Source organism: Oreochromis niloticus, linkage group LG18 (assembly GCF_001858045.2).
Source record: "Oreochromis niloticus isolate F11D_XX linkage group LG18, O_niloticus_UMD_NMBU, whole genome shotgun sequence".
NCBI lineage: Eukaryota > Metazoa > Chordata > Actinopteri > Cichliformes > Cichlidae > Oreochromis > Oreochromis niloticus.
Window position 1 is genome coordinate 11,164,159 of NC_031982.2, and position 17,838 is coordinate 11,181,996.

Below are 17,838 nucleotides of genomic sequence, written 5' to 3' on the forward strand. Positions count from 1 at the left end.
TTCAAGTGTGATTTAGCACCCCAAGGTGGTGTTCTTGTTACTAGCAAGGAACCCAATTATAAGTGACCCTGCTGTTGGTAAGACTGAAAACAAAGTTGGCTGTAAGAAGATTATCCATAAAATTGAGATAAGTTTATCATGAACACTCTTAAAGGGACAGTCTCTTTTGAATACCTGTTAGAAAACAGGTGGACAACTGAGGGTAAAGTGTCATGCTGACCCTCTGCAGTCTGCATACTGACTACATTGGAGAATGGATGAGGTAATCTACATGGCGCAAAGCGCTTACTCCCATCTATATAGTAACAACTTCTTTGTCTTCTCAAGTGCTTTTAGGACTACTCAGCCACTGCTACTGAGAGAGAAATGTTAGGAAAATGTCAGTGAACGTGTCCACCATCTCATTTATTGCAGACTACTTGACAGATAGGTGTCAATGTGCGAGACAGGTTTGGCGATGTGCAGTACAGAATTTCCACAGGGGACTGATGTCTCTGTTTAGACGGTCAGTACAATGGCTGCCAATGGTACCCACAGGAATGCACTGATGATTGTGGAGTGGTTGGAACTGGGATGGATGTGTTGGTGATAGCTGTGCTCTTCCTTCTGAAGTCTACAGACCTGTGTCTATCCCGAGACAGGATCAGTAAAAATACCTGAGCAAATTATCATTTTCTAGCACTCAGCTGTGGTGAGTGCAGTGTACTTTGCGGTAGTCTGTAAGGGGAGCAGCATCAGAGCTAGTGGCTCCAACAGACTACATAAAGTGATTAGCAGAGCTGGATCCGTGATTGGCTGCAAACTGGACACTTTTGAGGCTGTGGTGAAGAAGGAGTCATTGAATAACCTTTTATCCATCAGAGATAATCTGGGCACCCTCTGTGCATTTACTGGACAGGCAGCAATGTATCACCTCTTACAGACTGAATCAACCCCACTGCTGCAAGGACAGATACAGCAGTTCTTTCAAACCACATGGTATCACACTCTATAACACAATGTATCTGTCTGGGAGAGACACATCTGCCAAATAATAAAATATATATATGTCATTTCAGCTGCTTCAACAAGAGAATTTCCCAAATACAGGATAGAGTATTTCATTTATTTAAAAAAATAAATAAAGGCATTGATTATTCCTGCACTGGGAAAAGTCGAGTCACTGTTTTATACTTTCAGCACAAATGGGAATCAATAACAACAGCTGCACTGTGATTAGCTAGACTAACAAAATAAGTCATTAAATAGAGGGCTTGAGGGTAAGAGAAAGTTTGGCCAAATAAGTACTTAATATGTCTGACCATACACACATCAGTGCTTCCTTGGGTAACACAGCAATACAATGGCCTGTGAATGTACTTCTTCATTTGAGGTTTTCCTCTTAAGTTGAATGCGATAGTTCAAGGCAACTAACGAGCCAAACTCTGGCTTCTATTTATGCTCACCGAGAGCATAATTAGATACGATTGATAAGCAGGTACATTTAGCACTTTCAAAAAACATGACATAAACCAAAGACATATTGAAGACACGTTGACGTGGCATGAACAGAAGGGTCCAAGATGGCATCAAAAAAATTACCACAGGAAATGTTACCTCGCTTAAACAGCAAAAACAAAACAAGCGCGCAAGTGTGTGTGTGTGTGTGTGTGTGTGTGTGTGTGTGTGTGTGTGTGTGTGTGTGTGTGTGTGTGTGTGTGTGGGTGGGTGGGTGGGTGGGGGGGGGCCTCAGGATAACAAGGTGATAAAGCTATGGTTACTGGCTCTGAAGGTGACGCACAAGTTAACAGATCCATGTGTACAAAAGTACCAACTAATGAGCTACTTTATGAACATAAGTATTGCTGCACGCCATCATTAACCTTTGTGCAGTTATTGAGTATTACAGATTATTTTACTTCATAATCGCTAGATGTGCTATCACTGCCATTTTACTGTTTTATAACCATTAATATAAAATCCCAACATGGAACATGTAAGCCTAGCACTTGCTGACATATACAAAACAAAGAGTTTGGAAGTAGGCCCGCTGTTTGATATGGGTTTGTTTTGTTTTTTTGTTCTTTACTTTGTCTGGAATTGGAACTGGAAGAATACAGCTAAAAATGCTTGCACATTATTATGTAACAGAATATTTAGGTATAATACAGTAAGACCCCACCATCTCTTGCCATTGGGGTTGTGATACTGACAGTCTTATCAGAAAACTACAACCTTTTCATTTCCTTCCTGGTTTCAGCTAGACCTCAGCGATTTTCCAGTCTTACTGATCACACAAAGCACACAACATACATTCATACAGTCCTTTTTAATATGTTTATTAAGCCTTTAATGTTTCTGTATTCTTCTAATATACAAATAACATTTCTAATATTTCTCATATTGTATTTTGTCTCCTGGTTTGTCAGATGTGGTGCTCTCTTTGCCAATCCACCCTTCTGCTTGTGATTGCCTATATGCTACAAAACAGAGCCTTTTTTTTATGTGACTGCATGCATAACTAGGTAGAACAGCTCTGTCCTGACTTACTGAGTTAAATACACCATCATGTGACCACTTAGGGATCGCGCATGCTTGGATAAGTGAAACCAGACAAGGAAAATCTTTCCCTGGTATATGAACTTCAATTCTCAGGACAGGCCCAACCTCAGCTGAAGAAGCGTGTGAAAATACCAACTACAAACCATCTCACAATAGAATCACATGAGCTGACATAAAGAGCAATTGAGTACAATGATCACACACCCATGTTCAAACCCAGCCTTCACTTCAATGCCATGGTCGAAACAGCGGAGGCAAACTGGTAAAAGAACCAATTCTTAATAAATGTAAACAAATGTAACCGATCAAATTTCCCATTACTTCCCAGCTGAAATCGCAAGAAGAGTGCACAGCAGTGCCACCAGTCAGTGAATGCATGACAGCAAAAAAAAAAAAGTACCATGATGGTATTAATGTTGTTTATAATCAAAGCACAAGTCTCCATACAGCACTTGCCCTTGTGGCACTAAGTCCTGCACTGTAAGACAATAATGGTGAAGAGAGATCACTCAGATATGATCCTCTCTTGACAGCACAGCTTAGCTGAGCAGGCCAGAGGGCGGGATGGACAATCCACGTGTTCTTCTTTCCCCTTTGACCCTCTTTAAGCCAAACATCTGTCATCACAACAGTACGGAAAGCCAATATTTCCCCCTGCAATCTTCTTTTGGTGTGCTGCTGAAGTCTGTTCACTCTCTTCACATCATGCACCCTTATATGTAACCTATTAAAAGACACTGGTGCTGTATAATTTCAAACCCACAAAGATAAACTGTACAAAGCTGAACGCCTTTGTATTTCACACTTTAAGATGATGAATGCTGATGTTGAATTTCAAGAAAATGTGAGCTGTTGCAACAGAACACAAGAGCCTGGTTTAAAAAGAAGAAGAAGAAGAAGAAGAAGAAGAAGAAGAAGAAGAAGAAGAAGAAGAAAGCACTGTGACAACCAGGACCATTGACTGATCACGTGTTCTGTCAGTAATGCAACACACGAGAAATGAGTTTTTTATTTTTATTTAAAGTTATTACTTTAAAGTCATATTTGGACTCAGAGAGTTAGCCACAGTCATGTGGCAACTGGACAGAGGGGCCAAACAAGGTTAAGTTTTAAATAAATTCAGACAAAAAAAAAGTCATGGTTGTATCGTCAATAATTCACGGACAGTAGATTGGAGAAGACACTGATAGTGTGAGTGCTGAGTGATCCAAGAACAAACAAGGCTGAGTTAAAACAATGAGGACAAGGCAAGAAATTAGGTCATAATGTATGAGAAATGCGAACACAACCTATGCATGGTTTCCTACTGAAACACTTTCCTTTAGAATCAGTATAAAAACAAATTTAGCTGCAAATTTTAGCTGGCTAAAAACAAAAACAAAAAAATCTCCTTCTGCTTGCACACATCTAGTGCATAGAATTCTTTCAGGAAGAAAATCTCTACTAACAGAAGTGGCACAAAAGTCAGGGGAAAAGCTCTCTAGGTGGGCAATTCTGGGGAATGGTGATACGTTTTGGGTTTTTTTAAAGGACGAAGGAAATAAAAAGATTATTCTCACTTCTGCTACAGAGTTTTTAATTTGTTAAATAAAGAGCTGTAGACTAACTGGCAAAACCTTACACTTGTGGTTTCTCTGTCAAAACACTGCACACTGGGAAACCTTTCTTCAGAAAACTTCCAACTTTCTCCCAGAAATCTTCTAGCCCCCTCTACTGGACACAAACAGCTGTTTTTTTTGGAGAGGCCAGGGGGCTTTATAAGTTGGTTGTTAAGCACTGAGCCAAACAGAAAACGGGGTTTCATTATTACTTCTCTAAATATAACATTCAATTTACAAATACCTACTCATGACCAACACCCAGCAGATGTGCTCTCTGTCTACATTAATGTGTGCCTGGAGAAACAGATTTTCAGTTTTGGTGGCAGGTGCAGTCGCACTATGAAACTAACTGCCACTTCCTCGTCATGTCAAAAGGATAAAGGAAACGGGAGGAGGCTACTCGATCAGTTTTTTTTTGGGGGGGGGGGCGGGTTTTGGTTTTTTTAAACTGTAGTCTAGGTAGATGGGCTGATTTCCATTTGAGAGACAACCCACATGGGTGTATCCACTGCTTTTGTCCTTGATGTACAAGCAGGTCTAATCAAACTGTGCCCTCAACATTCAGTGTTCTTCTGAAGTAAATGAAAAACTGAATTTCACATCCGAGACACACATGTTATGAGACATAAACACAAAGCTTGGCCTTCTGCCTATCAAATAAATAACAAAACAAAAATAGGCGTGCAAGTAGCTGACAGTGAGGGCAGTGAAGCAGACAGAAAAATAGATTAAAAAAAGACTTGCTCTCTCTAAAAACAGATAAAACATGCAATGTTTCAAACAGCTATGACAGATGGACGATGAGGTGATGGAATAAATGTAACAGTCATACTGGAAATGTCACTTACGAGACTTCTGTCCCCACATGGGTAGATGCAGCTTCCCGGAGGAGTAGTAAATAAAGCCCAGGACCAGCATGGGGCACAGGATGAACAGCAGCTTGTGTGCAGGCTTCATTGTCTTCAGTCATTTACATGGCACTATTCAGGTCATCACCTGGAATGACAGGAGGAGAGTGGAATAAAAACTGATAAAAACAAAACACAGTGATTAGAGGGGAAGGAAAAGGAGTCATAGCAAAAGATAGGTTGGCAAGAAAGGCAAGGGGGGAAAAAAAAAGTATAAAAATGCTTTTTTACGTCAAATGTGTGGGATGAAAGGTAGTTTTATCAAGACAGATCTTAGATTTTTCATTTAACTCTACAGAGGTGTGATCGTTGATCTCTTCCCTTGGTTACAACAGGAAAATAAAGTCACTAAAAATAAATGAAAACATAGATATGAGCAGTTTTCTTGTTATTCATGCACTGAACCTTGACAAGAAGTCCAAATGCAAGAAATTACAGTAACCGAAGCCATTCTTTTTTAGGGCACGTGTCTTTAAGACATGACAACAGCAATACTGAAATGTGTCAGCATCAGTCGCAAATTGCCTCACTTCTTCTATAACAATCTTCTTCTATAGTTCAACAGGAAATCCCACGCCCTGTGTTCATGGTTTGACACCTGCAGAGCACTCATGATCTGTGCTCTCTCTTTAAAAAGAGCACAAACTAAGTTACTGCTGTATTTAGTCACGGTTATAGCTCGGTTAACAGTGATCTACTTGCCTCAGGCAAACAAACGTGAACCAGCAAGCCATAATGCAGTGAATTATGCAGTCTAGAGGTTACCTGGCAGAAGACAAAACAACCCAGTCAGTGATCTGTGTGACCTTGTCCCTGCTTGGAAAAAACTGTTAAATAGAGGCCGGCTGCCTACGAACTCTTTCAACCACTAACACCGTCTACAGATTTCAGTTTGGTCTTTAAATATATATATATATATATATATATATGTGTATGTATGTATGTATGTATGTATGTATGTATGTGTGTGTGTGTATAAAATAAAAAAAATATGAGGAGACCCTGCTAAAACAGCATGATGCAGAAATTCTCAGACCTGAAATGTTCCAAAATATTGATATCAAATATCAAGTGGACTATCTCTGATCCTGGAAATTGAAGGCAAACTGAAGTGAAGGACTCAACAGCTTTAGCACAGGGAAGTGTCGAAACACATCTGAGCTCAGATAAGACTAATGCCTGCCTTGTTAAAGGGTCAGACACTTTAACAAAAGTTAATAATCTGCATGACCCAACAGATATTGTCCTTTATATTTAAAACGCAAGCACCAACCTGCGCAGTTGGTGACACTGCTGACCATCTCTCATAAAAATGAACTTCATCTAGTTTGGTTGCTGCTTGCAATCTGTGAAAAGTTTCCCCAACAGACAGTTAGGCAGACACACTGCTCGGTGCCTTTGACTACAGACTAGCAAACAAAACGCAGACACCTAATTTAAAAAGAAAAATAAACATAATAAAAATAAAAAGTAGGCCTAAAAGGGTAACCATAGCAGCAGAAACGAACCCGAGGCGGTTCGAAGGCATCATAGGGTAAAAGTCTAGAAGCAACAGTCGCTCACCTCACCTCACCCCACTGCTCGTTTCATACACACGCTTCCCAAAGTATTCAATCAGAGACCATATTTGAGGTCAGGTCTCTACATTCAGGTGTAAGTCACGTTATTCGCCTACTTCCAGCTGAGACCGCAGGGAGGTCCTCGGCTAGCAAGAACAAACATAACGGAACTTTGAGTGGTGAAAAGTTGTGTCCCAGTCTTTCATAAAACAGCCGTTTTAACAGGGGTTTGCCTTAGTAGAGTCCGCTTACCCTGACGTCGGCGTAGCAAATGGTTACCCAGATATTTACTGAGAGAGAGACAGAGAGAGAGCTATGGAAAAGACGACAGATGACATGAACGGCTAGCTGTTGTAGCCTCGGCTAGCCACTCGCTATGCTAACAACGCTGCGTTGGCACAGGGGGGAGTTTTGACTTCATCCCGTCGGCAGGCCTGCATTTAGCGCGGCGCTGCTCGAGACATTTTTGCGGTACAACAGCGATTTTTGTGAAACGGTCCACGCAGGTAGTACGAATAAAAAAGATCACAACAACAGAGAGTATACTAGAGCCCGCAGTACAATACTGAGAATATATAGCCGATAGTGGTAGAATCAGAGACCACCGGTTTGGCTCAATTACCCACCGCGATCACAGCCGAATAAAGAAAACACGGTTTAGCCACGTCTCATTGCCATTCCCCACGGATTGGTATAAATTTAGGCTTTACCTTTTCTGTTTCCTTCCGAGTCCTCCCGTGAGAAACAGTACCTCTCTTAGAATAAACAGAGGTTTGGCCGATAAAACGACAGTGTTCTCCCTCCTCTCCATGCCATCTTGATAAAATCTGCGAAAGTCAGTGGATCAGTAAGCAGAAGACGAACAGCTCGACTCTCCGTGTGTGTGTGTGTGTGGCTGCTGAGACAGGAGAGCTCCCTGCCTCTCCGGGCTCTAGTATGCATCAAGAGTGACTGAAGAAAAGAGCACTCCCTCCATCAACATGATGATGATGAGCAGTAGCGGCTTGCTTGTTCACAGCAACACAGTTTGCCCGCAACGGTCACATGAGGCTTTCAGTGAATTACCATGCCCCCGTTTCCTGTTTTAGTAGATGAATGCACCTTTTCATGTGGATCTTCACGTGGTGCTTCTCTTTGCTTTTCTGCTGTTATGGTACTGTTGTAGCTGGATTTTCATCAATAGCTCACATATACACGAGCCGTCCTTGTTCAACAGTAATAGAGATGCTGTAACGTGTAGAGCATGTTGTTCTGCCTTTCCTGTCAGCATAATGGTATGTGCTTGGCCAGCACAGCTTTAATTGGGGAGTATGTTTTTATCCTACAGTGGGGAGGATTAGTATTAGTTGACTTGAAGCCATTTTTGTTTTTCCTTTAGGATGATTTTGTAGGGAACCTTTGAGGAGAACATTCTCCTTCAGACAATCCCGTCTCACTCGATTAGACATAGATAATGAGACGTTCAGTTGTTTTGACAGCAGGTGTCTAAATTTTGAAACATAGTTGTGGCATTTGTCATCTGTGTGATTTGCCTCGTTTGGGCAAGTATTATTCTTTAGATGCCTTTGTTTTCGCAAGCACCCACAAGGTCAGTGAGGGAGCACCACTTCCACTACTGAAAAGTCATCCAGAGGGTGACACGTGCAACCATAAGCACTGGTGCATGAAAAGAAAAAAAATTGCTTTGCTATGCTTTAAAACCCCCAGTTACCTCAAGACCTCACCACTATTTCTCACTTTCCGAGCACTAAAATAAGGAACATGCATACGTGATCTGTGTGAGAGATTCACACAGCATCTTCCAATAGATGTGATCATACGCTATGGTTATCAATCTTCTAAGAGCAGGAGGAAAAATTCAAAGAAAAAATCTTTACCAAACACCAAGGACCTGAATTAGTCTATATGAAGCAAAAATAGGAAATACTTCCTTTTAAAACTACACATATTACTTTCATCACTTCAGTGTTGGTAAAGAGGAGGTATTAACACCCACTGTGTCAACCAGTTTTTAAAAAAGAAGAAGGTTGCACTGTATTGTGCAAGTCTAGGACCGCCCTAAATTTCTTCATATTTTGGTTACAAGAAGCCAGACAATCTAGTAACTGTTTGATCTTGAGCATCAGCATTTAGATTTCTGGAGGTCTTTCATAATTTGGTTATCGACTGCTTTTCCACTCATCCCAAGTCCAACCCTTTACCCGACCATGTTTTTGGTTTGTTGTGTTTTTTTTAATTATTATTATTTTTGTTAAGCCACTTAACACTGATCAAACACTGCATACATTAAAAAAAGGCACCTAACCCAAGGGATGAACACGTGTTGCGTCTACACGTAAAAGACAACTTAGCACAAAGCCAATTTTAAACCGTATCTTCAGGCTCTTTGTTACTAGCTACAAGCATAAATTGGTATTTTTGCAACAACAACAATGCAGTTCCAAAGGCTATTAAAAATCTACTAACAAAACAAAACAAAACAAAACAGATAAACAAAATCTTAAAGTCAAGTCCTTGAAATAGAAAAGAAAAATCAATATCTGCATATCTGCATTTGCATTTGAAATTCAAACTATCATCAGTATGTATGGGAGAGATCAGGAGAGAGGTACAACAGAGTGCCTTTTTTTGTGTTTTAGATTTCATATTTACACTCAGACCTTTAAACAGCGCAGAGCATGGAGCTGAGGACTAAAAGTAAAACTGTTGGGAGCAGGTTATGCTCCAAGTTTGGGCGGTACCTTACCACAACCACCCAATGAAGGTCACAGTGTGCATTGTTATTTAGAAAATGCAATTGTTGTTACACTTCATTCTAATCTGCTGCCAAGTCTTTTTTTTTTTTTTTAACTTCAGGTGCAATTACAGACCAAGAATACCTGTTAAATTAATTTCACTTCTCTCTGCTGGCATACCCAAGCTATTTCCAGATCTCCTTTATTAGGCTGTGGGACTGTAAGCTTTAATGTTTAAATAAAACCAGTTTACCGTCACTTTAAAAATAAACGACAGCGCTGAGAGCGCACTTAATGATTAAAATAATCTTGAATTAAATTGTGTCTACAGTTCACCAAATTCATAAAATAAAATAAAAAATGTAGGATTAATTGCATGTTCGTTTTGCAAAAGTTTTTTATTTTATTTTAGATTTTTAATCATTGTGTCTGATAATGTCTCTGGAGGAGGGGGCAATGATAACTTTAATTCTGTGGAAGAACAGTCATATGAACTGTGAAACCTCCCCTTCGGATTAGTCAAATGCTGCATGGTTTGGGGCTGAATTTCAGTCAGGGGTGTTAGAGATGCTGTTAAAATTAATAAAATGCAGAAAAGCACCATCAGATTTTGATCCATCATTGAATGCTATTTGGAATGTATTCAACAACTTCCTTTTTCAGACTGACAATGATCACACACTGCTGGTGCAGTAAAAGCATTCATGGATAGAAAAACACATAATGGATCACTATCAGTCCAGCTTTGGCCTCCCCAGAGCTGGACTCAACATTATTGAAGCAGTGTAGATCATGTTGACAGAGAACAGAACAAAAGGCAGCCAACATAAAAAGAAGAGCTTTGAATGTTCCCCAAGAAGCCTGGAGAAATATTCCTGAAGAGTACTTAAAGAAACAAGAAGAAAGCTGCCTGAGAAGGTTTTTACCTTATATACAGTCCATGCATGTTTGCATGCGTCTTTATAATTCACTGCACCTGTTTCCTAGCTAAATGTAAAGAAATGATAAATTGCTCAAGACTTTTCCACAGTACTATATACTTAGCATATAAATAAATAAATACAATTTCTCAGTTTCAACAGTTGATATGTCATTTTTGCATTAAATTCAAGTGAACTTGCAAATTGTTTCAATTCCTAGACATAGACCCGTATCAACCTCCGCATCAGTATCATCCTCCGCATCATCATGGCCCCTGTAGACTTTGTATTTTGTATGCTTTCAATCCCAGCTAGACTTTTACCCCATCACATAGCTGCTTACAGCAGATTATGTTGCAGTAAATCCATAGTCCTGTCCTTCACACCTGCTCAGGTTACTCACTTTATTCAGTTTTGCTTGTGGATCTTGCTTCTTATTTATGACACGACATTCGCATGGCCTCATTTCCTAGATAACCAGTTGTGGGGCTGAGAGCCAAGTTAGTGAAGGGTGGGAGGCAGCAGTCTTCCGTTTTTTGCCCAGCAAAGAGTGTGGCAGAGTAGCACACCGATCTATTAATATTGAATCAAGCGGGAAATAGAATCTGCTCACCCACTGTTCTCCATCTGGGGTCAGGAGATTAGCAGGAGCCAGGAGAAAAAACACGAGCAAACACACACGCACACACACTTAGCCTATCGAGGATCACAAGCCTTTTTGAGAGCTGGTAGGGGATTCCCTTGTGAGTTGGCAGCACTTCATGGTCTTTGGCACGGGGGTCATTCATTGCTATGGTGCTTGCAAGAAGGAAGAATCAAGAAATTTTCTCATCTCTAACCACATCTTTGTAGTGTACCATTATTTATTTGTCTGGTTTACTGAAGTGGAAATGTACCATTTCTCCTATACAATCCTGTTCTGTTTATCCCAAGTTCAGTTCCTGAGATGAAAGCAAAGTGAAATTAATTTGACCCCTTGGGGGTTGCAGCTTAGCAATTTTACAGCTGTGGTTTCCCTCCTTTTCTGTAAACAGATATATCAATATATCTAAGTAGAAATATCAATAGATAGCCTGAACAGAACATGGCTCTTGTGTTTCCAGATGTAACTATAATTATAACTGGTTCTGATGGACTATTAAAAATCTAGTGCAAGTTCAACAGTACATGTCATTTTTTTTCAAAATGATAAAGAAATGCTGTTTACAGTGTTTCAGCATGAAATCTGGATGAAAATGGTATTTGCTTTATTTTTTGTGACAAAGACTTTGTTTAAAAATTTTTCTACATGCTTTATTTTTTATTTTTTGTATTACTGTGAAAAAGTGTATGATTTTTTCCCCATAGTTTATCTAGCCAATACTCAGACCTCTGTTGATATATTTGTCCACATCACAATGAATAATTAATGAATTAATTCAGATTAATTTAGATTAATTAATAATCCAAATTACAGCACCTTATTCATTTCGATAGTGATAAAGGCCAGTAAAAATCTTCAGTGGTTTGGTCTTAAGTGAGCGGAACCATTGAAACTCTTTCTGTTACCGTAAAGATGTTTAACCACATCTTAAGTGCAAGTTCAACAGTACACGTCATTTTTTCAAAATGATAAAGAAATGCTGCTGTAGTAAATGTAAGATTTGTCAGCACATCAGCAAATAAATGTACAACTGTTTGCTCGAGTAAAAGCCCCACCTCTGAGGAAGTGATCCTATGATTCAGATGACAGAACACTGAGGTATTAATTTTGCCCGCCGTTCACTTTGGTTGTATCTAAGACAAAAAATACTTCTGTTAATAGTTTACATTTGCATAGTACATTTGGTCATGTGCATAGCTGACAATTAAGGCAAAAAAGAAGCCAGATGAAATGACTAGAGAGATAGATTACGTCATGGATACAGACTGCTCGAGGTTGCAACAGGAGCACACGTCATCAGGGAGTTTGTAATCTGCAGTGAGTCACATTTGCTTGTGAACTTTGCAACATAATTTTATCTTGAATGAAAGTGCTGTTAACCTGTATGACTGGATGGACAAGGCATTCTTGCAGATCAGTCCAGTTTTAGAAAGATATCAAGGGAAATTCCATTTAGTTCCATACATCACTCTACTATCCAATTTAGGTTTGCAGGGGTACTGGAGCCTCATCCACCTGTCATAGGGCAAAATGCGGAGTACACCCGTCCAAGTTGCCGCTGTCATTTAGTTGTGATATTGTCAAATCTGAATAAATTATTTTGGGTGAGCTGAAGCCTTCTGCCACTAGACTACATGACTGCATCTTTAGGGGAATACACAACCAGAGCTGAGCAAGAAACCTGCCAAAGTAACTGAGAAAAACTGTAATACAAGCACATTTAAGGCACTGTGTTGTAAAAAAAAATAAAAATGATACCTTAACTTTATTGTTTAGATGAATGAAATAAAAACTCCTTGGTTAGGCTAAAGTGTGAGCTTATATCTGTAAACGGATGGTATCACTGCTAGTAGAAGGCAATTAAGAAGAAGGGGGTAGGATTGCATTTTAACCAGCACATGTATTTCTGTTAATATGACCAAATAGTCAAATATACTACTCTGTTCTTGTTTGCAAGTCTGAAAATAATTCATCAGCGCAAAGGAGTATATAAGTAGAAAAGGGGAATATATATATGTATATATATATATACACGCACACGCACACTGCTTAACTTTTGGTTCCTGTCACAGATCAAATCAATTTGGAAACAGCCCTATTAAATTATAATTACTCTGATAATGATCTCAGAGTGTTTATTAATAGTTTTATCTGTCACGGACGTTTAAAACAATTTTAAAAGTAAACCTAAAAATGTTTTATGGTTTTCTTGAGTTTCCTTTGAGTTAGATAAGAAGATTAAGAGAATGTTTATGTGTATGGGGTCCATTTGGCATAATGGAAGGGAAATGTTAGCTTAGCTGTATAAAATGTTTTTGCACCAGCTGTGTACAAATTGCAAATTGTGAGATTAAATGCAAAATTTAAAAAGAAATGGCAACAAAAGTAATTTAATTTAACTCAAACTCGGCCAAGGTCACAGACTCATTCTTCGCCTACAAATAATTCTCTTTTTTGCTTTGACCCTCTATCCATGGACGTCCAGATTACAGGAGAAAAAACACATACTCACACAAATACAGAAACAATATCTCAATGGAGGACATCATTTTGTGAATGATGTTCAAGCTTCATTCTGACAGTGTTAGACTATTAATCTATCACTAACAGAACTGTTCTTGGCTTTTTAAAGTTGTGTAACACGTAGCGAAAAAAAAAATCTGATTAATGTATCTGAGTTTTATAACTTTATATTAAAGGTAGAAAGACACATCACCTTTTCAGCTGCTGCCGTCAAGTCCTTTAGCCAGAGTATTAAAACTAGACAGGAACTAACTAAGACCAGATGAATCACTGAGGTATTCCCAAAAAACAAAGGAGCATATTGATCTGGCCACTTCCCATTTAGGTCACTGTAAAGAGTAGTTAATAAGTAACAGAATTAATGGGTAAAATAAGACTCTAGAAATCCAATAAAATACTTGCAGTACATCGTGGCTCGGCTCTGTACCCAGCTGTCAATTATTTCATACAATACAATATAATAATGTTTGGGGACTGGATGAAGCAGAAACTGATAAAAACAGAGGGAGATATTTGGTGCGACCTTTGTACAAGATGTTAACAAACATCCCACCAGCTTGTTTAAATAAGATCGGGTTATCGCAGATATTTCATGGAATTTGGATCTGTAGCCCTGTCATAATTATAAACAGCAGGGTTTTATGAAAAAGAATTGCATAGGAAGCCATAAAACAGTAATTGTGAGTTATTTTAAGGTTTTATATGAGCACATAAAATGAATCTGGTCCTTAACAGGTCTTAAAATAAAATAAATACAACCTGAGATGATCTACAGCGCATGAAATATTCAACTTTATCATTTATTTAACAAAGATTAAGCCAAAATGCAGAAAGAGTGTGTGGAAAAACACCCTTACTGCTTCTACAGGAATTAAGAGGGAAAGAAGCAGCCAGGTGCTGCTAATCAAAATACATTGATTTATTAATCAACAGCAAGTGTGAAAAGCAAAAGTTTTGGCAGTTTACTGGCCTGAAGCATTCAGGTGTGTCATCAGGGAAATCAGCTTTCCAGTAAATTCATTCCAAAGTTAGAAGGTGCAATACTGCCAAAAACCCAAGAGCTACATCTCAGTCTCTACAGGCCTCAGTCAGCATGTTAAAGAGCTCATGACAGTACATTTAGAGAAAGATGGAACAAGTACCGGTTGCTTAGAAGGACTACCAGAAGAAAGTCTCTTCTCTCTAAAATTATCCTGGCTGACTGCTTACGTTTAAAAATTTTAAGCAGAACAAACTACAAGACTTTTGGAACAATATCCTCTGGATAGATGAGACCAAACTGCAGATGTTTGTCCATAATGCACACAACACCTTATCTGGCCAAAAGAAAAGAGGTGACTGGGGTAAAGGGGGTCACCTTTTTTGCAGCCACAGGACCTGAGTATCTTATATTGTGTTTTATTCTTTACTGAGGCCAACTGTTCGACAGCTAAAGACCCAAACTGCGTCAACAGGGCAATGATCTCAAGCACAGCAGCAAATCTAGAACAGAATGGCTGAAAAGGAGAAGAATCAACAAGGTCCAGACCTTAACATGACTGAAGTGCTATGGTGGAGGAGTCTAATCCAGACTAGGGCAATTAATGTTCCCAAGGTACACATGTGAAACTGGCATTATGGTAGAGGGCCACACCAATAAGCTTTTAAAATTAATATTGAGCTTATTGGAAACCACAATGATGCGAGAGACTGATAATCAAATTAAAAATGAATACGTCAAGTTATTGCTGAACAGTGGGTCTACTGGCTCCTGAATCGTTGAATCATTGAACTTTATTTTTTGCTGCAACAAGCATTTACTTTTAAGTACATATATACATGATTAAGATAGTATTTTCTCGACATGGAAATCCAGAGCTGAGGGCTCGAACTCAGTATGTTGGCATGCGTATGCACTGTGCATACACAAAATTGCTCAGATGATTAGGAGCTTGATCTGTCATGTGATAAAGACCTTTGGGGAAAACTATAGGCTTGCTGTGGTTTGCTGCATAGAGATGAGGCACCAGCTGGAAGAAGAATGAAACAGAAACACTGCTGTAGAGGATCACAGTAACAGCATGTAATCTCAATTTGATTTAATATCTGTAATAACAAAATAACAAGATCCATAAACAGTATGACACAGTATACTTGAAAATCATTTAAAGACATTTTAAAATATATATTATGGGAAGTCAAAATGAATCCGTGGCTCCATGTTTTGTGGTCTAGTAGCTTTGTTCACAAAACTAGTCGTCGGATAGACGGCCACTTTCACATCCTTACACATGAAATCTAGACTTTCTGTCTCTGATACAACCCCCTACACCCACCGCTGGTTTCTGAGTACACAAGCACATACGTGATATTTCTAGTCCTCTGCTCTGCAGCTGCAGAAATGCAGACAAGTTTTTTTCTGTGAAGGAGTTTGAAAAAATACAAAGTGACAACATTAGGCAGGTTGTGGCAAGTACTGAGCATGCAGTTATTGCGAGACAAAGGACCCACCTGATCGGATCAGGTTTTGCTTGGCATTGTTTCAGTTCAGAAACTCAGAGCATTAAGGCACGTAGGCATCACCTAGAAAATTTCCAGAAGTTCAAACTGAGCATCAGAGCGAGGAAGAAATGTGTCATGGTTGTTGCTGCCAGACGGGTTGGTCTGACTATTTCAAATACTCTACTGAGAGTTTCCCACACTAGCACCTCTATGGCTTACAGAGAAAGGTCCAAAAGAGATAACATATTCAGTGAGTGGCAGTGCTGAATGAAAATGCATTGTTGATGCCACAGATCACCAAGGTTCACAGAAAAACAACTCTGAATGCACAACACTTTGAACCCTGAAGTAGACGGGCAACAGCAGCAGAAGACCACCAATGTCCGATAAAAACAAGAAACAGAGTCTCGATTTCTGCTGTGAGATTCGGTTGATAGGCTCAGAATTTGGTGTAAACAACATCAACATCAAAGGTTCAGGCTGCTTGTGGTGTAACGACGAGGAGGACAGTATTGTTAATGATCATGTTCATCCCTTATAAGCACAGTGTGCCCATCGTCTGATGTCTGCCTCCAGCAGGATAACGCACCAAGCCACAAAACTCAAATCACCTCAAACTGCTTTCTTGAATATGACAGTGAGTTCACTGTACCACCACAGACACCAGATATCAATGCTTCCTTTTATAGACTCGTGTAATGGGACTGAAAACCCTTGAATTAAAAAAATGAGGAAGTGAAACTTTCATCCAAATGATGTACCTCTGATACAAACATGCAAGCGATCATTCAGAAAGAAAGGAAGATGTCATATGTTTAGTCACAGTATGTGAAGACACCTGCAGTTCAGCTCTAAAACTCTAAAGGAACAACAAGCATCGTGCATCGCGCCCTGTTCCCCCAGGGCGCCAAACAGGCTAGGACCGCCACTGCCTCCGTACAGTTACATTTGGACAGAAATAACTTCTCTAATTTTGATTCTGTACATTACCACAATGAATTTTAAATGAGACAACTCAGATGCAATTAAAGTGGAGACTTTCAGCTTTAATTCAGTGGGTTGAACAAAAAGATGAATAAAAATGTGTGAAACTAAGCATTTAATAACGCAATATCTTTATTTGAGGAGATCAAATGTGATTGGACAAATTAAATAACTAAAAATAAAATGTTCTGTTCTAATACTTGGTTAAAAAGCCGTTTGATGGCAATGACAGTGTGAAGTCTTGAACTCACTGACATCAGCAGATGCTGGGTTTCCCCCCGTTAAATGCTCTGCCATGCCTTTACTGCAGCGGCTTTCAGTTGCTATTTGTTTGTGGGCCTTTCTGTCTGAAGTTTAGTCTCCAACAAGTGAAATGCACGCTCAGTTGGGTAAAGAGCTGTTTTGGCAGTTTAAGGATGGCTTGTTTAACCTGCACATAGAGCTCCTTTGACTGCATGTTGTCTGTTCACAGCTCACATTATCTCCATGCCTTTTATCTACTTGACTGATAATGACAACAACAAAGGAATTACTCACACCTGCACATGAAATAGCCTTTGAGTCAACTGTCCAATGACTTTTCATTTAAAAAGAGGGTGGCACACGAGGAGCTGACACTCCTAAACCCTTCATCTAATTTGAATGTGGCTACCCTCAAATGAAACTAAGACACTAAACATTATGTCCATGTCCTTTATATAACTATAATTGTAATAAGTTTCAGTAAACAGGTAAAAAAAAAAAAAAACTTGTGTAGGCATCCAGAAATAAATACTGAACATTAAGCAGGGCCAATGGTATATCACCCCAAACACAACAACAAGGTACATTAAAGGGTTTTACAGAAATATTCAATTACAAGTTAGATATGCACAAGAGAATTGTAAACGAAAAGTTAACTCACAGTAAAGAGCATCCTGCCTTCAAAAAGTTTCAGAGAGGA

The 17,838-nt window shown here is 39.2% G+C and overlaps 1 protein-coding gene across 13 annotated transcripts in view; it reads right to left on the reverse strand.

Moving 5' to 3' along the window:
* st3gal3b (ST3 beta-galactoside alpha-2,3-sialyltransferase 3b) overlaps positions 1-17,838 on the reverse strand; it is a 53,486-nt gene extending 35,648 nt beyond the window's left edge. The window contains exons 1-3 of one of the 13 annotated variants that reach the window (XM_019348121.2): positions 13,624-13,835; positions 11,963-12,040; positions 4,991-5,138 (exon numbers count right to left, since the gene is read on the reverse strand). In XM_019348121.2, the coding sequence (XP_019203666.1) occupies positions 4,991-5,099 (109 nt within the window). In that variant the 5' untranslated portion in view covers positions 5,100-5,138; positions 11,963-12,040; positions 13,624-13,835. Of the gene's footprint in view, positions 1-4,990; positions 5,139-5,752; positions 5,775-6,323; positions 6,547-6,613; positions 6,817-6,861; positions 7,238-7,319; positions 7,766-11,962; positions 12,041-13,623; positions 13,836-17,799 lie in introns of those variants that run through there. The other 12 variants (XM_005476056.4, XM_013270025.3, XM_005476058.3 and 9 more) reach the window with 12 other exon arrangements.